The following is a 23112-nucleotide window of genomic DNA, read 5'->3' on the forward strand; positions in this document are numbered from 1 at the left end:
CCGTTATCTATTTTGCTATGTAATGAAAATCCGCGAACATGTCTAATATATGTCCAAATTTGCCGAAATTTATCGTGTTTAGCCGAACTTCATCGAACTTCATCGAACGCATCTGGGGGCGATTCTGAAGACGGCGGCTGAGGACCAACTCATCTCAGACCCAATTTTTACGCCGGCTCACCCCCATGCGGCGATTTTAGGCTCCCGTGGGCCAACGGCCGGAGATGCTCTAACTAGTCCGTGGCTCGAACTCTATCACCAATTTTCTTCGGCTCGCAAGCCCAGGTCGTAACGGGTTGGGCCCTGTATATTACTATTTGGGCTTCTGCTCTGTGAGTGTGGCTGTCCTATCCTCCTCCTCGCCAACTGTAGAGAAAGAGAAGAGAGAGAGAGAGAGAAAGAGTGCACAGCGGCGGAGGCGATGGCGAAGGGCGGGAAGGGGTTGAACGCGACGGGCGAGTTTTTCCGGCGCCGTGACGAGTGGAGGAGGCACCCTATGGTGGGGAACCAGCTGCGCCACGCCACTCCGGGGCTAGGCATCGCCATCGTCGCCTTTGGGATCTACCTTGTCGGCGAGGCCGCCTACAACCGCCTCTACCGCCCCGCCGGAGACAACCACCACTAGATCTCCCCCAGAGGTAAACGCCCCGTGTGATCTTCACTTTTCTTTCCAGTCTAACCTAATGGGTGAATTTGGGATGATTTCAAGGGGTAAGGGCTTTTGCGGTGTTTCGCCTAGATCTATGATCTATCTATTGGGGACTGTGTAGTACTGTCTTCTGTCGAACGCATTATCGATTTACACGTTGGAAATTTACTGCAGCCCTGATTCGTCAAGTTGTTTGAGATTCTTACGTGCTTGTGGCATAATAGATGTTTGCAAAAGAGTGGACCGAAATGCATTACCTGCACGCATAATGATTCGTAAATTGATTAGTTTTTGCCCTGCATATGGTGATTCTGATCACCAGTCGAGCTGCATGTATGGCAACCGCACATGAATATCCATTTCATGGATGGATGGGTTAGAATAGAGATGCTGTAAATCTCAAGGCGCTCTTTCCGTATAGCAATACCCAAGCCCACCAGTAGAGCAGAAATTGCCAAGCATAATAGATCACTCAGACAGGGCAGTGCGATTCTTTTGGTTCTTCTTGATGACACAGAAACAATTGCCAGTCCGGCAACAAAGTAATCATTTCTTTTCGGCAATGTATGCTTGACCTAGAACAGATGCTGATTAAATTGTAGACTCGACAACACCGCTTTTGCAATTGCACAGCCAAAGAAATATGTTCTGTTGAGCTCTGGAACTAACAAAAATAGCATGTAGATCACCTGGCAATATTCTACTACCCATGTTATGTTCTGTAATGTCTTATTGTGAAATAATCCAAAGAAAAACATTATTTGTTTGTATTTAGCCATTCCTTTTAGACTTCTAGTCACTGAATTTCCAGAGAGATATCCCATGTTTCTGGAAGACCATATCATATCCTTTTTTCATCTTGCAGATGAATTGATCTCAGTTCATCTTCTAAGTGATTCCACTGAATTCCTTAATGGCCAATTTCATTACGTTACTACGTTTATGGATCTCTGTTGATGAACCATTTTTTAAGTCCATATTAGTTATTTCTTAGCTTTTATATCATATTCTGTTTATGAGAAACAAGTCATCCACAGAAATGAACTAATGATTGCTTGAGTTTCTATGAAAGGTGTATACCTTGAGATACATGGGTAGGTCAGCCGAATCACCAGTACTATTTAAGGCCTTAGGAGACTTATTGGCCAAAATTTGGATTGTGCAGTTATACTGTTGGAATGCTTCGAGAAGTATCTGGTTCCACTAAAGTTGTCATGTGCTCATATCAAGTCAGCATATGGCTAACACTAAGAAAGATAGTTTCACATGTAGCTGTATCTTATGTCAGTATGTTGTAAGCCCCTTTAAGCTTAGCTCATTGTGATGCTGGACAGATTACATGTTGATGGATTTTACGTCGATCCTAACAGTTGTACTAGAGGGAGTATGTGGAATTTGTAGTCGAGGGGACGTCATGTCAGGAAGTCAGGTGGTCTTGCACACAGAAAACAGAGACATTAATATTATTTGACTTACTCCTGTCCCCTTTCCATGGAACTAGGATGTTCTGTTCCTAGCCAAAAACTTCCATTACTGCTATGGCCAGCGGACGCGGATCTTTCTTCTCGGTGGATCTATGCGTGGGCTTCTATGTCCTTCTTTTGTTGATTTCTTTCTTCTATCCACCTGCTTCTGGATTTTCAATCCCTTCCCAAGCATGGAGATGGAGGATCTTCTTGAGTTTGAGTCCAAATGCTTGACCAGGGCAAATGTTGTTGAGAATTTTACCCATCGTCGGCTTCCTGCCTCCAAGTTGTATAAAAGCCATACTTCCTGCCGTGCTCTTTCTTTACATGTGAAGAATATAGAGGATTACAATGTCGAGGGGGACTCGTTGAGTCAAGGAAACTCGGGGAGTTATGATGCTGACGGAGGTGATCGCAACGGTAAGGGCCCGTTTGGATCCTCTTTGGCCCTGCGTTTCACCAGCTCCGCATGTGGAGCGGTGCCGAACGGCCCACCTCCGCGAAGCCAGCTTCACGAAGCCAACCCTCTCGCAGTGCAATTTCGCGGAGCAGCGGAAGCGTAGCTCCTCCAAACGATGAAGCAGGAGTTGCATGATTTATAGGAGAATGCCATTCCAAAGTGACCTGGGTACCGTTTAGATCAGAAAAAGCACTCCCGAACAAACCAGCTACCTCAGTGACCCCATGGTTAGACTAGCCCGTGCCTCTCCTCTTTGGCCCATGCTGATGGAGCCGAAGCTGCCGCTGCTGCCAAACGCTTCGCAGCTTCTGTGCAAAGCTGGCTTGGGCTGGCTGGCCGAGAAGCTGGCCAATTTGGGAAGCCAGAGAACTTTCGAATGGGGCCTAAGTGCCAGAAATGTTCTACGTGGTGTAGGCTACACTAGACAAAAGAAGAGGGTCCCCTTCTACGCCCTGCTAGTACCCCTTATATAACTCCGACTATGGAAAACTCCATGTCAATGCATGAGCGCGTGGGGAGATAGAACTCGGACGTGGTGTTGGTTTACAACATGTTTTGCCCTTTTCCTATGTCTCCCAGAGTGTTTTTCTTATCCTTTGATGCAGTTTGATGAAACGTCTCCTTCGTAAGCGGTGGCGCTTGGGCTGATGTCCTTGGGCCTGTGCCCTTTGGAGTGGCTACGAGGACCAGGCTGTAGATAATTTGACTTACCATGGACATATTTTCGGGACCTGGGATCAGCGATATGCAAATCTAGCCATTCCAGTAGCAAATGCATTTCAATGATTCTAAGCCTCTCCACACAATGTTCACGTTATATCCATACACGCAACATGCACGCCTTGTGCAACGACTAAAGTTTAACAAATGAATACAAGGGTCTTACGACCAAGTTGCGGTTCTCACAACAGAGAAGAAAATATGCCTTGGACAGGTAAATTTAACAAATGCCTTAACAAGGTGTGCATGCTGATGATGTCATGGATTTTGAGTCGCTCGACTAGTCACGACTAGTCGTCGACTAGTCGACGAGTCGCATTTCCAGGGCCGACTCAGCCTCTCGACTCGACTCCTGGGATGAGTCGAGCGACTCGCGCGACTAGTCTCGACTAGTCACGACTAGTCGCGGTTTTTGGGTCGAACGACTCGAGGCAGCGCTGGATCTGGAGTACTCTCCCGCCGCTGTGCTGCTGCTGATGCTGCTGTGCTGCCTCGCTGCTGCTGAAGCTGAAGCTGAAGCGGCAAGAGGAGCGGGCTGGGAGGAGCGGTGGCAAGAGAGCTGCTGCGGGGGAGTTGAGAGATCCATCGCTGGGAGGAGTGGTGGACTGATGGCAAGAGAGTGGCAGCAGAATGTGTGGCGGCTGTGGTGAGGGAGGAGGGAGTGTGGATTGTGGATTAGGTCACGGGAGGAGTATATAGCTACTAGATGGGCTTTTGGGCCACAGGGAAGTGCATAACTAGTGGTCCATCTTTCAGTTGGCCCTGGTTACCGCTGGTGGTGGTGTGCTCCTCCCCTCCTCCCCTGGTTGCTGCTGCTGCTGTGCACTTGTGCTCCTCCCCTGACTGCCTGCTGCTTAACTCACGTCGACTCGTCGCCATGTCGACTCGTCGACCGTGAGTCTAGACTAGTCACGACTAGTCTAGAGTCGCCCCTCCCAAGTGACCCATCGACTCATCGACTCGAAAACATTGGATGATGTCCATAACCCTTCCCAGACCACTGCCTGGGATAACCATAGCTAAAATCGTTATTCACCACTAGAGATCACATGTTCCGGATGTTACGATATGATTTGCAGTATTCAAATCAAAAGAATAAGTAAAGCAAGTTGAGTACCCAACTTTACCTGCAAGACTTACATCAGACCTAGCTACACATATGCATCAATATCAAAGGAAAGCGATATATGTGGGTTTGACTGCAACAAGTGCTAGCATACTACAACAGCCTGCTCTACTAAAGCTATGGCTACCAGAGGTAAGAGAGCGTACACAAGTCCATCTAGCTATCTACCACATCAATACACCACCATGAATCCTCCTCCGATTCACCCGCAAGTACCTGTCCATGACTTCCACACTTATCTTGGCAATTTTGTTAAGTAGCTGTGAAAGTTGTTCTATGATCAGGTAACAATCTCCCAAGTCGTCCATAACCGCAGACACGACTATGCAAATAGATTTAACCCCGAAGGGGTGTACCAATTTACCCATACATGTGCCAACCGCTCTAAATGCAAGATCATGAAGTACACTTCATGGGTTATGCTGGCATAGGGTGATCGACATGACACTTCCCCTACGCTGTAAACAAGTCTAGGGAGTCACCCACCTGAGTTGTACCCGAATCGTGAGTCCAGTAGAAGCTCCAAAATAGACCCAACTATTGTGTGACACCGGACCACTCATAGGTAAGACCACACCACCATCAGATCACACTTGTTACCAACTCGTGCTACAAATGGAAAGCCTGAACTATGTGACTCTTGGACAGGTTTGAGGTAGAGTGCTAAGCCGAGGGGGTTCCATATACCCAATGTGTGATTAGCGCGCTCAATCTTGGATCAAGATAATGAGAACTTGGGTCCTAGTAGTGGCTTAAGAGGAACAAACCTAAGAGGAACAAACCACCGTGTTCTCCAACATGGCCTTCCTTCCACCGTGTTTGCCTTTTGGTCATGTTTAACATAATTATATCTAGAAAGCATGCCACAAACATGTGTATTGTATATCCACCACCGTTATTCATCACCCAAATGGATCAAGACTGACGCACAACCCTAAGCATAGCATAACTATGACAAGAGTTTAGGGCCAAATTCATGATAACACAAGCAATTACCAGACATGCTAGGATGTAAGGTAAAGGCAATATCATGTGACAAGTATAGGCCATGCAACAGAATAAGAACTCTAGCTATTGAAGACTAGACAACTAAATCGATAATGCTAATGCAAGAATAAGGGAGAAAACGCTAAATGGGATGTGTCAGAATGAACAAGGAGGTTTTGCTTGCCTGATGGGCTAGTAGCCTGGTACATGGTCAGATCTTGCTCGTTGCTCACGTCATCTTCGGATCCTACCGAGTAAAAACAGAAACACTGGAAAAGCGCAAATGATGCATTTTACTACTACGGCAAATATAGCAACATGATCATGATATGCAATGCATGATATGGCGAGGTTGATGTTTGAAAAGACCTAATGCATGTTAGCAACAAGTTAAGTGTAAGTTGAATTGCAACTAAAATGCAATTCAATTAACTACACATTCAAAGAATAGGGTCTAATCCTGTTTTAGCTAAAACCATTTTTAAATGATGTTAACATGGCATATGGTGGTGTTTGGAATTAAACTAAGGGAATGCTAAACATTTAAAATGGAGCGGAATGATCATATGTAGCATTTTCATAATTCTCCATATTAAAAGAAAGACATTAATCATGGCTCAACACTAAACATAATTTTAGAAGTTATTAACATGCACAACAATGGCATATTTAGAATCTACACATTTTTTTTGATAATTTTGGTATATTTGAACATGTTTTCTTGAGTTAGTTATGGATTTTTAAAGTTTGCACAATTTTCTAGAATTTATTGTTTTAACTAGCAAATATGCCTGTGCGTTGCAACGGAAGAAAAACAATCAGATTATGCAGATGCGGTAGAGATAAAAAAAGTCTGAATCAAATGCCAGGATGAGATAAGGACTTCTAAAATGTCAATTCACAAACTCTGAATGATGTCTTGATGAGATAAGAGACATTTAAAAGGCCATCTTAAAAACTGAAAATGTGATGGTCTAATAAAGACTTGATTTTGTAAGGTGAGGCGCCACAACGAAATATTTTTTGGCTGAGCAAACTGCATTGATGGACCATGCCTGAGCTAAGACCGATGAATGATTTTTCTTGCCTTGACCTAGCGTAGCGGTGTTTTCCATAACCAGTAAAAACCGTGGCACCAGAATAAACATAGTTGTTTATGGAGGCAAAATAAACATTTAGTCATTTTCATATATCTTACAAAAACGAACCCATAGGAAGTTGTGTCAATTTTTGGAGGCTCAACGTTGTAGAGAACACGGAAACCTTTTTCTTATGCGACGCGCGGGGGACAAAATAAAATCATAAAATGACCTCTACAGATCCCCTAATAAAACCTCTACGCAAGCGATGGTTTGTTTTGTTTGTTATTTAAGGGTCTGTTTTAATTTTTGTCAACATTTTTTAAATTTCACTGACATTATTTTCAAATTACCAAATATTTGTTGAATACATGATCATTTTTTCAAAATCATGAACATTTTTTCATATTCTTTTAAAACGTGAATTTTTTCATAATATGCGAACAGTTTTTTGAATTCATGAACATTTTATGATTTCCTGATATATTATTTCAAAACTCACAACTTTTTGAAAATTTGATTTTTCAGAAATCCCGGATTAATTTAAAGAAGGAAAAACAAATATAAAAATGATAAAGAAAAAAGCAAAAAATAAAATAATAAAAAGCAGGGGCATAACCACAGGCACATGGCCGGCCCATTACTGCACGCTGGAAGTAGGAGGCTCGCAGATAAAAGGGGAGAAAAAAGAGCAGTCCCAGGGATCGAACCACGGTCTTGTGCGTGGAAGACTGGCGCCTTAGCCACTATGCTGCTTGTGTGCTTATGCAATGTGAGTGTATCAGTTTTTATAAGAAACAAACCTGTCGGCGTTTTCTAATAAACTGAAATTTTTTCTTCACTTTTAAATGGCTGAACTAAACTAGTCCCTACACTAATACACTAATAAGGCCGGGCCCATATGTCAGCGACACAAGGGCCGATTTTTAACGCGGAGGTGCACGCGGTCGGGGCCTCGCTAGGCGCACACATGCAAGGCTGTTGGAGGAGGTGTGCGGGGCGCACGAGCACACTGGACAAGGCCAGGGACAGGGTGTAAGGCAAGGCACGACGGCTTGCCGAGCTCGGCCATGGTGGCCTGCCTCGGGCAGGGGGGTGTTGCTAGGGGCACAAGTGGGAGGTGCGCTAGCTCACCAACAGTTCAAGCTCGTGGTCCTGGAGGCCGAGATGGGCCGGAGAGGCGGAATTTGGTGACTGCGGCACACAACCTTGGCGAGGAAGACAACATGGTCGATGGCGATTCGAGGCGTCCCATGGCCATTCCTCTTGCCGGAAGACAGATGGTGCTCCTGAGACACCACGATGTGTCTCAAGGATGAGGTTGGCCACTTGTGCTACAAAGGTGTGCGATGGTTGTGGCCTCAGTCGTGGCCATGGCGACGAGAGGGAGGCGGAGCGAGCGAGAAGAGGGGGAAACGGCGGGAAGGAGGAACCTAGGGGTGGGGGACGCGTTAAGAGGGGCTAAGCCATGACCGATGTGGACATATTGGATGCATGCCGTACAGTCATTTTCTTAAAATTGTGCATTGTAATTAGAGTTTGATGATTTAAACCATTTCAATCCATGTCATATTTTGGGATGGGTATGTGAACTTATAGATGAACTCACGAGAGGGAGGCGGAGCGAGCGAGAATCACCACGTACAACTATGGTTAAGGAAAATCATACATTGTGACAGGTCTATATGCTTGTGTTGTTTCCTGTGATACTTGGAAATATTTGTTTTTGTTAAACATAGTTATATTCCGTCACAGTTGAATTTTTGATGCTCTGGAAATAGTATTTGTTTAACACTCCTCTGTCCCTGAATAGGTGGTGATAAATTGAATCAGTGAATACTACTCCCTCCGTTCCAAATTACTTGTCGTAGAAATGGATGTATCTAGAACTAAAATACATCTAGATACATCTATACCTGCGACAAGTAATTCGGAACGAAGGGAGTACTTCGTAGTCTACTTCAACTAATTTGTATTTGCCCTAGGTTTCAATTGTTTGCATTGTGGCAAAATGAAATTAGCAACTCTAGTTAGCAGATAACATGGATCTTGAATGTTAAATGGCTAGCTATAGCATGCCATTGACTTTCTCGGCCTTTTAGAAGTCGATTAAATTCTATATGTTTGTGCTGTTTCCTGTGATACTAGGAAATATTTGTTTTTGTTAAACATAGTTATATTCAGTCCCAGTTGAGTTTTTTATGCTGAGCACTACGAAGCACCGATACTGATATGCGTATCAGTATTAGGCCGATACTGATATGCGAATTCGCCATTTTGAAGAAGTGCCAATACAGGATACGTTTTACTATTTAAAAAAAAGGTATAGAAGTTAGGAACAACAGATGCATGTAGCTCTGGGGAGGGGTCCGACCACTTTGGGTCTATTGTACGCAGCCTTTCCCTACATTTCTGTAAGAAGCTGTTTCCAGAACTTGAACCCCTGACCTTATGGTCACAATGCAGCAGCTTTACCACTGCGCCAAGGCTCTCCTTCAACAGATAATCATATAGATGCACGAAAATGAAATGATTGGTTTGGCTGTACATTTTTTGCATGCCTTAAGAATAAAAAGACCTTGCAATTTTTTAATCCAATTGCTTGCGTAAATCATTTACCCAAGCTTTCTTTAATGTAGTATTTGGTCCTTCTCCCCTCCTCTTCTTAGTGCTTGCACTCGATGAAGCAAAACTTGCAGAACCACTAGGCAAGGACACATTTTCGTTTTGTTTTGTGTTAATGCAGCTTGAGCCATTGCAACATGGCTCCACAATGGCACCCTTAGATTGGTAGGTTCAGCAGGAGGATCCATGAAGGAGAGGATCAGAAGAGATGATCATGAGAGGAGAAAAGACAAGACAGAAGAGGAAGGGAGCTTAGCTACGGTGGCTGGCGGCTGAATGGCTCAGTGTACACATCTTGGTGGCTGGGGCTGAGGGTGAGGGGGGAGTCGGAGATGAGGACGAGGAGGAGTCGGTGAGGATGGAGGAGCAGCTCCTCGTCGGCTCGTTGCCGGCCTGCTGCACCTCTGGGTGAGCAGCCGCCGCCTGCTGTGGAGCTCGGGAGAAAAGAGGGGGAGGGAAAGGATGGGGCGTCGGGACTAGGGTTGCCTGGTTACTCGATCTCTTGTTATGTGGGCTGGGATGTTATGGCCGATTTAGCTAGGCCCACCGGGCAATCTTAGCCCACAAGTTATCTTAGGTTAATTCTTATGCAAGTTATCTAGGTTATAAATATAGGCTGTAAGACTCTTTTTGGAATTAAGCAATAAGAATATTATTATCCCTATTGCCTGGCTCCTAGAGGAGCCGGAACCCTAGCCGCCTCTAACCCTAGCCGCCGCCATCTCCCTCCGACGCGCCGGCACTCAGCCGCCGGCGCGCCCGATCATTGCCCCGTCCCACTCCATCCTTCCCCTACAACCTCCGGAGCAGGTCCGGTAGGACCCCTGGTTCTACCAATTTGGTATCCAGAGACTCAGGTTCGATCATGTCGTCATCAACACCCACGCCGCCGCTGCCCATCATCACCACCGCCCCGATGACCACTGCCGGGTCCCCAACGCCGCCGGCCCCGATCACCTCCGCGCCACCGGCCCCCGCCACTTCCGTGCCGCCGACAACCTTCGTCTTCACGCCGGAGGAGATGACCAGCACCCTGTGGGACCTCGTGACGGCCGTCCAGGGCATTTCCCTGTACTTGGCCGGCCCGCACACCACCGCGCCGGCTGCGCCCCCCGCCTACAGCCACCCGGCGACGCACTGGCCGATCCAGAACGCGTCGGGCCCGAGCCGGACGCCCCTGCTGCCGTTCCAGGCGGGCTACACCGGCGGGCCCCCGCCGCTGTTGCACCTGCCCTGGTACTCGGTACCCGCGGCGATCGCCAGGGCCCATCCGTCGCTCCAGCCGCCGCCCGCCCCAGCGTCGTCCTGGCCGTAGGGCCCGCGCCGGTTCTCGCGGTGCCAACCGCGCCTCCCGCGCCCGTCGCAGTGGCCGCAGCGGCCGCAGTGGCCCGCGTCGGCCCCAACCGCGCCGCCCGTGCCGGTCCAGCTCCCACCGCCGCCGCCCAGCTCCGGATTGGGCCAGTCCACACCGGGAGGACTTCCGATCCAGCAGGTCCGGTTTCCGCCGTCACCGTCCCCGATCTCGGCCTGGCTAACCGGGACGTCGCCACCGCCAGTTTACACAGAGGCCGGGGACCCACCGGTACCCACGCTGCAGTCTGGGGCCTCGTCCGGCTCCGCGAGGGCCTATGACGGCCTCCCCACCGTTGACCGGGCACCGTCATCATCACTGCTCCTCATCACCGAGCCGGTCGGCCATGGCGCATCAACCCAGACGTCGCCACGGTTCGCCAAGATCGATTTTGCCACTTATGATGGCACGGAGGACCCGCTTAACTGGCTCAACCAATGTGAGCAGTTTTTTCGTGGCCAGCGCACGCTCTCGTCGGAGCGCACTTGGCTGGCATCCTACCACCTCCGCGGTGCAGCCCAGACCTGGTACTACGCCCTCGAGCAGGACGAGGGCAGCATGCCCCCTTGGGAGCGCTTCCGCGAGCTCTGCCTCCTTCGCTTTGGGCCTCCGGTTTGCGGGAGCCGCCTGGCGGAGCTCGGCCGCCTTCCCTTCACCTCCACGGTGCAGGACTTCGCCGACCATTTCCAGGCCTTGGCATGCCATGCGTCGGGCATGACGGCGCAACAGCAGGCCGACCTCTTTGTCGGTGGACTTCCGGATCACATCCGCGTGGATGTGGAGCTTCGGGGACCCCAGGATCTCCAGTCGGCCATGTACCACGCCCGCTTGTTCGAGCGCCGCGCGGTGGCCATCTAGCAGGAATCACCGTCCCGGACCGCTGGGTCGCTACTCGGGCCGGATTCCGCGCAGGGTCGGCCTGCGCAGGCTTCTGCGGCACCCCTCGCCGCGACCGCGGCGCGCCCGTTCCGCCGGCTCACCTCAGCCGAGCTACTCGAGCGTCGCCGTCAAGGGTTGTGCTTCAACTGCGACGAGCCCTACACGCCCGGCCATGCCTGCCCGCGACTCTTCTACCTGGAGGTTGCGGACTACATTCCGGAGGACACCGTCGCCGACCTGGCCGCCCCAGCTGTTGAGAAGGTGTTTGACGCTGGTTGATCGCCTCGGGGAGTTCTGCAAGCGCTTCCCCACCTTACAGCTCGAGGACGAGCTGTTTGTGCAGGCGGGGAGAAGTGTTATGGCCGGTTTAGCTAGGCCCACTGGGCAATGTTAGCCCACAAGTTATCTTAGGTTAATTCTTATGCAAATTATCTTAGGTTAATTCTTATGCAAGTTATCTAGGTTATAAATATAGGCTGTAAGACTCTTTTTGGAATTAAGCAATAAGAATATTATTATCCCTATTGCCCGGCTCCCAGAGGAGCCGGAACCCTAGCCGCCGCCATCTCCCTCCGACGCGACGGCGCCCAGCCGCCGGCGCGCCCGATCATCGCCCCGTCCCACTCCATCCTTCCCCTACAACATCCGGAGCAGGTTCGGTAGGACCCCTGGTTCTACCATGGGACGTATCCAAAAAGCACCCGCCAAGTATCCAACAAGTATCGGTTTTGTTTTAAATTGTTTATTTCTGAATACTCACATGATACATATCCACCACGTATTGGAGAAGTATCCGTATCAGATACGGTATCCGATACGGGTACGTGAGGTCAGTGAAGTATCCGTTCATTCAGTGAAGTATCCGTTCATTCGAGGCTGAGCATAAGCTCTGTAAACAATTATAAGACTATTTAGTATTTGTTTAATACTCTGTTCCCGAATAGGGGCGGTAAATTGAATCAGCGAATACAACATCGTAGTCTACTTCAACTAATTTGTATTGCCCTAGATATCAATTGTTTGCATAGGTGAGGATGGATCTTGAATGTTAAATGGATAGCTTTAGCATGCCATTGACTTTCTTGGCTTGTATAAATCGATTAAATTCTGGCATGTGCTTACGCTAGCATTGTCCAGTTTAATTATGTTGATCCTAGTTGAGTATATTTATGCTGGAATTGGGTACCGTGTTTGAATGGAAACAAATGGAGATGTATATCCTTAAAATAAAGGAGGTAACTACGGAAGTTGCAAAATTTTGTGGTTGTGATTCATCTCTCAATCCAGCGTGCGTAGTTGCTTCGTTTGTTATCCGATATGTTTTCTTTGCTTAATATTTTGATCAATTGGTGATATTGCATGTTGCAGGTAAAGTAGATGGAGCAAACTTTACCGAAGCACCAATGTTGATCTTTTCCGGTTTGATCTCATAAGGTCTGCATGACCACCTTGTAATTCGCGATCAGGAGACGTGCTGTTGGTCCAACTAGTTTTCCTGGAACGCGTGTCCTTTAAATCTGATACTATTTTGTGGTTATACTCGGCATCTGGACATGGCATTGTTTTTTTTTTGACCCTAGGACATGGCATTGTTTGTTCTTACATTACTGAACTCATATATCTACAAGTTAAAGTTGAGTGCCCGTGCGTTGCCACGGAATAAAAGAAACATTGTGATCATTATTTTAATTTTGAAATAATATTGAATATCATTTAATTTTTACTAGCAAATATGCTAGTGCGTTGCAACAGGAGAAGAAAAATATCCTTGCATCCTTTTATTGCATGTGTAGCTATATGTTTGACAACGTAAAGAAAATGATTTGTGTGATATAATACTACTTTTGTTTTGGATTACTAAAGATAATTGTGGTAAATGTGCCTGGACTATTGGAGTCAGACAAAAATATTATATGCACGATGTTTCTTTTTTGACTGGGATATGCACGATGCTTAGATCATAACATGTTTTGAACATAAAAGAAGAGTTAACTTATGTAGCTCGGGTGTATTCTTTGCAGCCGCCCTATCTGATGGATCGTCATTAAACCATGATATGCAAGCCCCTCGTCCGTTCTAACCGTCCTGCTGATATTGTAGGTAATTAACTTACGTATATCCCCTGCAAAAAAAAGGCGTATATAAACAGGTTTTTTTTTTGAGACAAGCGTATATAAACAGGTGTGAGTTCGATGAACCAGCACTAGCTAGCTTTTTTCTCGTGTGACTCAGCGGGCCATAAGAAAAGGCCCAGCGGTGCAACCACGTGACCATGGAAGGTGACGAAAAGGTGACGAAGCGGTTGGTCAATGGAAGCAAAGAGTATCCGCCATGCCCGTGACCATGTTGAAATAGTCTGTGATGGTGCTATCGAGGAGCTTCACCTCGCCAAGCTGTGTACGGATAGCATGGGTTCGCGCCTACGACTGAGACACAAAGCTGGCGTGAAGAGCAACCCACACATTATGAGACGTAGCAGCAAAGATGACCAGCAATGCCACACCCTTGGTGAGAGAAGATTGGATGGCGGATATGATGGCCTGATCTTGAGTCACCCATGCATGGTACGTCGGGTGATACGGTGAAAGACACGGAAGTGTCCCGTCGACGAAGCCCTCCAAGTAATGGTTGTGGAGTAGCAGCACATGTGCACGCCATGATAGAGTTATTCGGCGTAGCTTCACCGGTATGAGGTGCGTAAAGTAGAAGGGCTGGGGTGCACTGCCAAGGACAGTCGCAACATGCTCCACGTGTGCGGAGTGTGGCGCATAAAAGCTCGGGTGTGGAGCACCACCGAGAGTCGGCACGACAGATGTCGCTGACGGAGTGGCCGATGGCGCGCCATAGGGCGGTGCGGGGGCGCCATACATCATCGCAGGCGCACCTAAAGATGACGGGTGTCGGGGTTACGGTCCTGACAATGAATACTAGGGGTACAAAACAGGGGCAGAGCCTAGCTACGGCGTAGGTGTAACACTCGGTGTTTACGAGTTCGGGCCCCTCTCGGAGGAGGTAACAACCCTACATCTCGTGCCTTGAGACTTGTTTTCTTGAGGGGGGGGGGGTATGATTACAGACAATGATTAACCCTTGCTCTAGAGGAAGAGGACGGCTTATATGGAGTGCACTGCAGCCTCCTTCACTCCCACGTCACTAGGGTGGTTAATACCCATAACTACGACAGTTACAGGTGTAAATAGTCGCAACTACGGCAGTTACATGTAATGGTAGCTATGACTATACTTAAAGAATGACTTAAGATTCCTCGACCGTTGCAGCTCCCAAGTCGTCCCTTCATCTCCCTTGTCTGAGTGATAGTGGTCACGCCGACTGGAGAGTGGGCGTCCGAGTGCTGTCGAGGTGTCCAAGTGGACTTCCAGTTATACGCATCCGAATGCTCATGTGGTCCAGAGACCTACCAATGATGGTGTGGGGCCCTAGTGAAGGAAATATGCCCTAGAGGCAATAATAAAGTTATTATTTATTTCCTTATATCATGATAAATGTTTATTATTCATGCTAGAATTGTATTACCCGGAAACATAATACATGTGTGAATATATAGACAAACAGAGTGTCACTAGTATGCCTCTACTTGACTAGCTCGTTGATCAAAGATGATTATGTTTCCTAACCATAGACATGAGTTGTCATTTGATTAACGGGATCACATCATTAGGAGAATGATGTGATTGACTTGACCCATTTCATTAGCATAGCACTTGATCGTTTAGTTTGTTGCTATTGCTTTCTTCATGACTTATACATGTTCCTATGACTATGAGATTATGCAACTCCCGTTTACCGAAGGAACACTTTGTGTGGTACCAAACGTCACAACATAACTGGGTGATTATAAAGGTGTTCTACAGGTGTCTCCGAAAGTACTTGTTGAGTTGGCGTATTTCGAGATTAGGATTTGTCACTCCGATTGTCGGAGAGGTATCTCTGGGCCCTCTCGGTAATGCACATCACTTAAGCCTTGCAAGCATTGCAACTAATGAGTTAGTTGCATGATAATGTATTACGGAACGAGTAAAGAGACTTGCCGGTAACGAGATTGAACTAGGTATTGAGATACCGACGATCGAATCTCGGGCAAGTAACATACCGATGACAAAGGGAACAACATATGTTGTTATGCGGTCTGACCGATAAAGATCTTCGTAGAATTTGCGGGAGCCAATATGAGCATCCAGGTTCCCCTATTGGTTATTGACCAGAGACGTGTCTCGGCCATGTCTACATTGTTCTCGAACCCGTAGGGTCCGCACGCTTAAGGTTTCGATGACAGTTATATTATGAGTTTATGAGTTTTGATGTACCGAAGGAGTTCGGAGTCCCGGATGAGATCGGGGACATGACGAGGAGTCTCGAAATGGTCGAGACGTAAAGATCGATATATTGGACGACTATATTCGGACATCGGAAAGGTTCCGAGTGATTCGGGTATTTTTCGGAGTACCGGAGAGTTACGGGAATTCGCCGGGGAGTATATGGGCCTTATTGGGCCATACGGGAATAGAGGAGAGAGGCCAAAAGGAAGGAGGAACGCGCCCCCTCTCTGGTCCGAATTGGACAAGGGGTGCAGCCCACTTTTCCTTGTTCCTCTCCCCCTCTTTCCTTCTCTCCTACTCCAACAAGGGAAGGAGGAGTCCTACTCCCGGTGGGAGTAGGACTCCCCCCTTGGCGCGCCCTCCTCCTAGGTCAGCCGCCTCCCTCCCTTGCTCCTTTATATACGGGGACAGGGGGCACCCCATAGACACAACAATTGATCATTGATCTCTTAGCCGTGTGCGGTGCCCCCCTCCACCATAATCCTCGATAATATTGTAGCGGTGCTTAGGCGAAGCCTTGCGACGGTAGAACATCAAGATCGTCACCACGCCGTCGTGCTGATGGAACTCTTCCCCGACATTCTGCTGGATCGGAGTCCGGGGATCGTCATCGAGCTGAACGTGTGCTAGAACTCGGAGGTGCCGTAGTTTCGGTGCTTGATCGGTCGGGCTGTGAAGACGTACGACTACATCAACCGCGTTGTGCTAACGCTTCCGCTTTCGGTCTACGAGGGTACGTGGACAAAACTCCCCCCTCTCGTTGCTATGCATCACCATGATCTTGCGTGTGCATAGGAAAATTTTGAAATTACTACGTTCCTCAACAGTGGCATCCGAGCCAGGTTTTATGCGTAGATGTCATATGCACGAGTAGAACACAAGTGAGTTGTGGGCGATATAAGTCATACTTCTTACCAGCATGTCACACTTTGGTTCGGCGGTATTGTTGGATGAAGCGGCCCGGACCGACATTACGCGTACGCTTACGCGAGACTGGTTTTACCGACGTGCTATGCACACAGGTGACTAGCGGGTGTCAGTTTCTCCAACTTTAGTTGAACTGAGTGTGGCTACGCCCGGTCTTTGAGAAGGTTAACACAACACTAACTTGACAAACTATCGTTGTGGTTTTCGATGCGTAGGTAAGAATGGTTCTTGCTCAGCCCATAGCAGCCACGTAAAACTTGTAACAACAGAGTAGAGGACGTCTAACTTGTTTTTGCAGAGCATGTTGTGATGTGATATGGTCAAGACGTGATGAGATATAAGTTGTTGTATAAGATGATCATGTTTTGTTAAAGTTATCGGCAACTTGCAGAAGCCTTATGGTTGTCTCTTTATTGCATAAGATGCAAGCGCCAAATAATTGCTTTACAATTATCGCTATGCGATAGCAATAGTTGCAAGAGCAATAGTTGGCGAGACGACCATGTGACGACACATTGATATAGATCAAGATGATGGAGATCATGGTGTCATGCCTATGACGATGGAAATCATGACGATGTTTTGGAGATGGAGATCAAAGGCACAAGATGATGATGGCCATATCATGCCACATATTTTGATTGCATGTGATGTTTATCTTTTATGCATCTTATCTTGCTTTAATTGACGGTAGCATTATAAGATGATCTCTCACTAAATTTCAAGATAAAAGTGTTCTCCCTGAGTATGCACCGTTGCCAAAGTTCGTCGTGCCCAGACACCACGTGATGATCGGGTGTGATAAGCTCTACGTCCATCTACAACAGGTGCAAGCCAGTTTTGCACACACAGAATACTCAGGTTAAACTTGACGAGCTTAGCATATGCAGATATGGCCTCGGAACACTGAGACTAAAAGGTCGAGCGTGAATCATATAGTAGATATGATCAACATAGTGATGTTCACCATTGAAAACTACTCCATTTCACGTGATGATCGGTTATGGTTTAGTTGATTTGGATCACGTGATCACTTAGAAGATTAGAAGGATGTCTTTCTAAGTGGGAGTTCTTAAGTAATATGATTAATTAAACTTAAATTTATCATGAACTTAGTCCTGGTAGTATTAGCATATCTATGTTGTAGATCAATAGCTCGCGTTTAGCTCCCCTGTTTTATTTTTGATATGTTCCTAGAGAAAACTAAGTTGAAAGATGTTAGTAGCAATGATGCGAATTGGATCCGTGATCTGAGGTTTATCCTAATTGCTGCGCAGAAGAATTATGTCCTTAATGCACCGCTAGGTGACAGACCTATTGCAGGAGCAGATGCAGACGTCATGAACGTTTGGCTAGCTCAATATGATGACTACTTAATAGTTTAGTGCACCATACTTAACAGCTTAGAATCGGGACTTCAAAGACGTTTTGAACGTCACGGATCATATGATGTTCCAGGAGTTGAAGTTAATATTTCAAGCAAATACCCGAGATATGAAGTCTCGAACAAGTTCTATAGCTAAAAGATGGAGGAGAATAGCTCAAGCAGTGAGCATGTGTTCAGATTGTCTGGGTACTACAATCGCTTGAATCAAGTGGGAGTTAATCTTCCAGATAAAATAGTGATTGACAGAATTCTCTAGTTAGCATCACCAAGTTAGTAGAACTTCGTGATGAACTATAGTATGCAAGGGATGATGAAAACGATTCCCGAGCTTTTCATGATGATGAAATCGATGAAGGTAGAAATCAAGAAAGAGCATCAAGTGTTGATGATTAACAAGACCACTAGTTTCAAGAAAAGGGCAAAGGGAAAGAAAGGGAACTTCAAGAAGAAGGGCAAGCAAGTTGCTGCTCAAGTGAAGAAGCCCAAGTCTGGTCCTAAGCCTGAGACTAAGTGCTTCTACTGCAAAGGGACTGGTCACTGGAAGCGGAACTGCCCCAAGTATTTGGCGGATAAGAAGGATGGCAAAGTGAACAAAGGTATATTTGATATACAGATTATTGATGTGTATTTTACTAGTGTTCGTAGCAACCCCTCGGTATTTGATACTGGTTCAGTTGCTAAGAGTAGTAACTCGAAACGGGAGTTGCAGAATGAACAGAGACTAGTTAAGGGTGAAGTGATGATGTGTGTTGGAAGTGGTTCCAAGATTGATATGATCTTCATCGCACACTCCCTATACTTTCGGGATTAGTGTTGAACCTAAATAAGTGTTATTTGGTGTTTGCGTTGAGCATGAATATGATTTGATCATGTTTATTGCAATACGGTTATTCATTTAAGTAAGAGAATAAATTGTTGTTCTGTTTACATGAATAAAACCTTCTATGGTCATACACCCAATGAAAATGGTTTGTTGGATCTCGATTGTGGTGATACACATTCTCATAATATTGAAGCCAAAAGATGCAAAGTTAATAATGATAGTGCAACTTATTTGTGGCACTGCCGTTTAGGTCATATTGGTGTAAAGCGCATGAAGAAAATCCATGCTGATGGGATTTTGGAATCACTTGATTATGAATCAGTTGATGCTTGCGAACCGTGCCTCATGGGCAAGATGACTAAGACTCCGTTCTCCGGAACAATGGAGCAAACAACTGACTTATTGGAAATAATACATACTGATGTATGCAGTCTGATGAATGTTGAGGCTCGCGGCGGGTATCGTTATTTTGTGACCTTCAAAAGATGATTTGAGCAAATATGGGTATATCTACTTGATGAAACATAAGTCTGAAACATTTGAAAAGTTCAAAAACTTTAGAGTGAAGTGGAAAATCATCGTGACAAGAAAATAAAGTTTCTACGATCTGATCGCAGAGACAAATATTTGAGTTACGAGTTTGGTCTTCAATTAAAACAATGTGGAATAGTTTCACAAAATCGTGCCACCTGGAACACCACAGCATAATGGTGTGTCCGAACATCATAACCGTACTATTATTGGATATAGTGCAATCTATGATGTTTCTTACCGATTAACCACTATAGTTTTGAGGTTATGCATTAGAGACAGCTACATTCATGTTAAATAGGGTACCATCTAAATCCGTTGAGACGACACCGTATGAACTATGGTTTGGCAAGAAACCTAAACTGCCGTTTCTTCAAGTTTGAGGTTGCAATGCTATGTGAAAAAATTTCAACCTGATAAGCTCAAACCCAAATCGGAGAAGTGCGTCTTCATAGGATACCCAAAAGAAAATGTTGGGTACACCTTCTATCACAGATCCGAAGGCAAGTTATTCATTGCTGATAATGGATCCTTTCTAGAGAAGGAGTTTCTCTCGAAAGAAGTGAGTGGGAGAAAAGTAGAACTTGATGAGGTAACTGTACCTGCTCCCTTATTGGAAAGTAGTTCATCACAGAAATCTGTTCCTGTGACTACTACACCAATTAGTGAGGAAGCTAATGATGATGATCATATAACTTCAGATCAAGTTACTACTGAACCTCGTAGGTAAACCAGAATGAGATCCGCACCAGAGTGGTACGGTAATCCTGTTCTGGAGGTCATGTTACTTGACCATGACGAACCTACGAACTATGAGGAAGCGATGATGAGCCCAGATTCCGCGAAATGGCTTGAGGCCATGAAATCTGAGATGAGATCCATGTATAAGAACAAAGTATGGACTTTGATTGACTTGCCCATAGATCGACGAGCCATTGAGATTAAATGGATCTTCAAGAGGAAGACGGACGCTGATAGTAGTGTTACTATCTACAAAGCTAGAATTGTCGCAAAAAGGTTTTCGACAAGTTCAAGGTGTTGACCACGATGAGAATTTCTCACTCGTATCGATGCTTAAGTCTGTCCGAATCATGTTAGCTATTGCCGCATTTTATAAAATATGGCAAATGGATAAACAAAACTGCATTCCTTAATAGGATTTATTAAAGAAGAGTTGTATATGATGCAACCAGAAGGTTTTGTCGATCCTAAAGGTACTAACAAAATATGCAAGCTCCAGCGATCCATCTATGGACTGGTGCAAGCATCTCGGAGTTGGAATATACGTTTTGATAAGTTGATCAAAGCATATAGTTTTATACAGACTTGCGGTGAAGTCTGTATTTAGAAGAAAGTGAGTGGGAGCACTACAACATTTCTGATAAGTATATGTATGACATATTGTTGATCAGAGATGATGTAGAATTATTCTGCAAAGCATAAAGGAATGTTTGAAAGGAGTTTTTTCAAAGAAAGACCTCGGTGAAGCTGCTTACATATTGAGCATCAAGATTTATAGAGATAGATCAAGACGCTTAATAAGTTTTTCAATGAGTACATACCTTGACAAGATTTTGAAGTAGTTCAAAATGGAACAGTCAAAGAAGGAGTTCTTGCCTGTGTTACAAGGTGTGAAGTTGAGTAAGACTCAAAACCCGACCACGGCAGAAGATAGAGAGAGAATGAAAGTCATTCCCTATGCCTCAGCCATAGGTTCTATAAAGTATGCCATGCTGTGTACCAGACCTATTGTATACCCTGCCCTGAGTTTGGCAAAGGAGTACAATAGTGATCTAGGAGTAGATCACTGGACATTGGTCAAAATTATCCTTACTGGAAGTGACAAAAGGTTCGTCGTAAAGGGTTACGTCGATGCAAATTTTTTCACTGATTGAGATGACTCTAAATCTCAATCTGGATACATATTGAAAGTGGGAGCAATTAGCTAGAGTAGCTCTGTGCAGAGCATTGTTGACATAGAAATTTGCAAAATACTTACGGATCTGAATGTAGCAGACCCGTTGACTAAACTTCTCTCACAAGCAAAACATGATCACACCTCAGTACTATTTGGGTGTTAATCACATAGCGATGTGAACTAGATTATTGACTCTAGTAAACCCTTTGGGTGCTGGTCACATGTCGATGTGAACTATGGGTGTTAATCACATGATGATGTGAACTATTGGTATTAAATCACATGGCGATGTGAACTAGATTATTGAGTCTAGTCCAAGTGGGAAACTAAAGGAAATATGCCCTAGAGGCAATAATAACGTTATTATTTATTTCCTTATATCATGATAAATGTTTATTATTCATGCTAGAATTGTATTACCCGGAAACATAATACATGTGTGAATACATAGACAAACAGAGTGTCACTAGTATGCCTCTACTTGACTAGCTCGTTGATCAAAGATGGTTATGTTTTCTAACCATAGACATGAGTTGTCATTTGATTAACGGGATCACATCATTAGGAGAATGATGTGATTGACTTGACCCATTTCGTTAGCATAGCACTTGACCGTTTAGTTTGTTGCTATTGCTTTCCTCATGACTTATACATGTTCCTATGACTATGAGATTATGCAACTCCCGTTTATCAGAGAAACACTTTGTGTGCTACCAAACGTCACAACGTAACTGGGTGATTATAAAGGTGCTCTACAGGTGTCTCCGAAGGTACTTGTTGGGTTGGCGTATTTCGAGATTAGGATTTGTCACTCCGATTGTCGGAGAGGTATCTCTGGGCCCTCTTGGTAATGCACATCACTTAAGCCTTGCAAGCATTGCAACTAATGAGTTAGTTGCAGGATGATGTATTACGGAACGAGTAAAGAGACTTGCCGGTAACAAGATTGAACTAGGTATTGAGATACCGACGATCGAATCTCGGGCAAGTAACATACCGATGACAAAGGGAACAACGTATGTTGTTATGCGGTCTGACCGATAAAGATCTTCGTAGAATATGTGGGAGCCAATATGACCATCCAGGTTCCGCTATTGGTTATTGACCGGAGACGTGTCTCGGTCATGTCTACATTGTTCTCGAACCCGTAGGGTCCGCACGCTTAAGGTTTCGATGATAGTTATATTATGAGTTTATGAGTTTTGATGTACCGAAGGAGTTCATAGTCCCGGATGAGATCGAGGACATGACGAGGAGTCTCAAAATGGTCGAGACGTAAAGATCGATATATTGGATGACTATATTCGGACATCGGAAAGGTTCCGAGTGATTCGGGTATTTTTCGGAGTACCGGAGAGTTACGGGAATTCGCCGGGGAGTATATGGGCCTTATTGGGCCATACGGGAATATAGGAGAGAGGCCAAAAGGAAGGAGGCGCGCGCTCCCCTCTGGTCCGAATTGGACAAGGGGTGCAACACACTTTTCCTTGTTCCTCTCCCCCTCTTTCCTTCTCTCCTACTCCAACAAGGGAAGGAGAAGTCCTACTCCCGGTGGGAGTAGGACTCCCCCCTTGGCGCACCCTCCTCCTAGGCCGGCCGCCTCCCTCCCTTGCTCCTTTATATACGGGGGCAGGGGGCACCCCATAGACACAACAATTGATTATTGATCTCTTAGCCGTGTGCGGTGCCCCCCTCCACCATAATCCTCGATAATATTGTAGCGGTGCTTAGGCGAAGCCCTGCGACGGTAGAACATCAAGATCGTCACCACGCCGTCGTGTTGACGGAACTCTTCCCCGACATTCTGCTGGATCGGAGTCCGGGGATCGTCATTGAGCTGAACGTGT

At 45.9% G+C, this 23112-nt stretch overlaps 1 protein-coding gene across 2 annotated transcripts; it reads left to right on the forward strand.

Moving 5' to 3' along the window:
- The first annotated feature begins 326 nt into the window (after window positions 1–326).
- LOC125513268 (NADH dehydrogenase [ubiquinone] 1 beta subcomplex subunit 3-B-like) lies at window positions 327–13059 on the forward strand. 2 transcript variants are annotated; one of them, XM_048678340.1, is made up of 2 exons: window positions 327–638; window positions 1515–1538. In XM_048678340.1, the coding sequence occupies exon 1, from the start codon at window positions 422–424 to the stop codon at window positions 623–625; it is 204 nt and encodes a 67-aa protein (XP_048534297.1). In that variant the 5' UTR covers window positions 327–421; the 3' UTR covers window positions 626–638; window positions 1515–1538. The 2 variants fall into 2 exon arrangements, with proteins under 2 accessions (XP_048534297.1, XP_048534296.1); XM_048678339.1 differs by lacking the exon at window positions 1515–1538 and adding an exon at window positions 12711–13059 and having other exon boundaries at window positions 333–638.
- Window positions 13060–23112: the final 10053 nt, after the last annotated feature.

This window comes from Triticum urartu, chromosome 6, assembly GCF_003073215.2.
Source record: "Triticum urartu cultivar G1812 chromosome 6, Tu2.1, whole genome shotgun sequence".
Taxonomy (NCBI): domain Eukaryota; kingdom Viridiplantae; phylum Streptophyta; class Magnoliopsida; order Poales; family Poaceae; genus Triticum; species Triticum urartu.

What these genes read in the sequence shown, in the direction of transcription:
- LOC125513268 (XM_048678340.1), top strand. Translation starts at nt 422, where the DNA reads ATGGCGAAGGGCGGGAAGGGGTTGAACGCGACGGGCGAGTTTTTCCGG.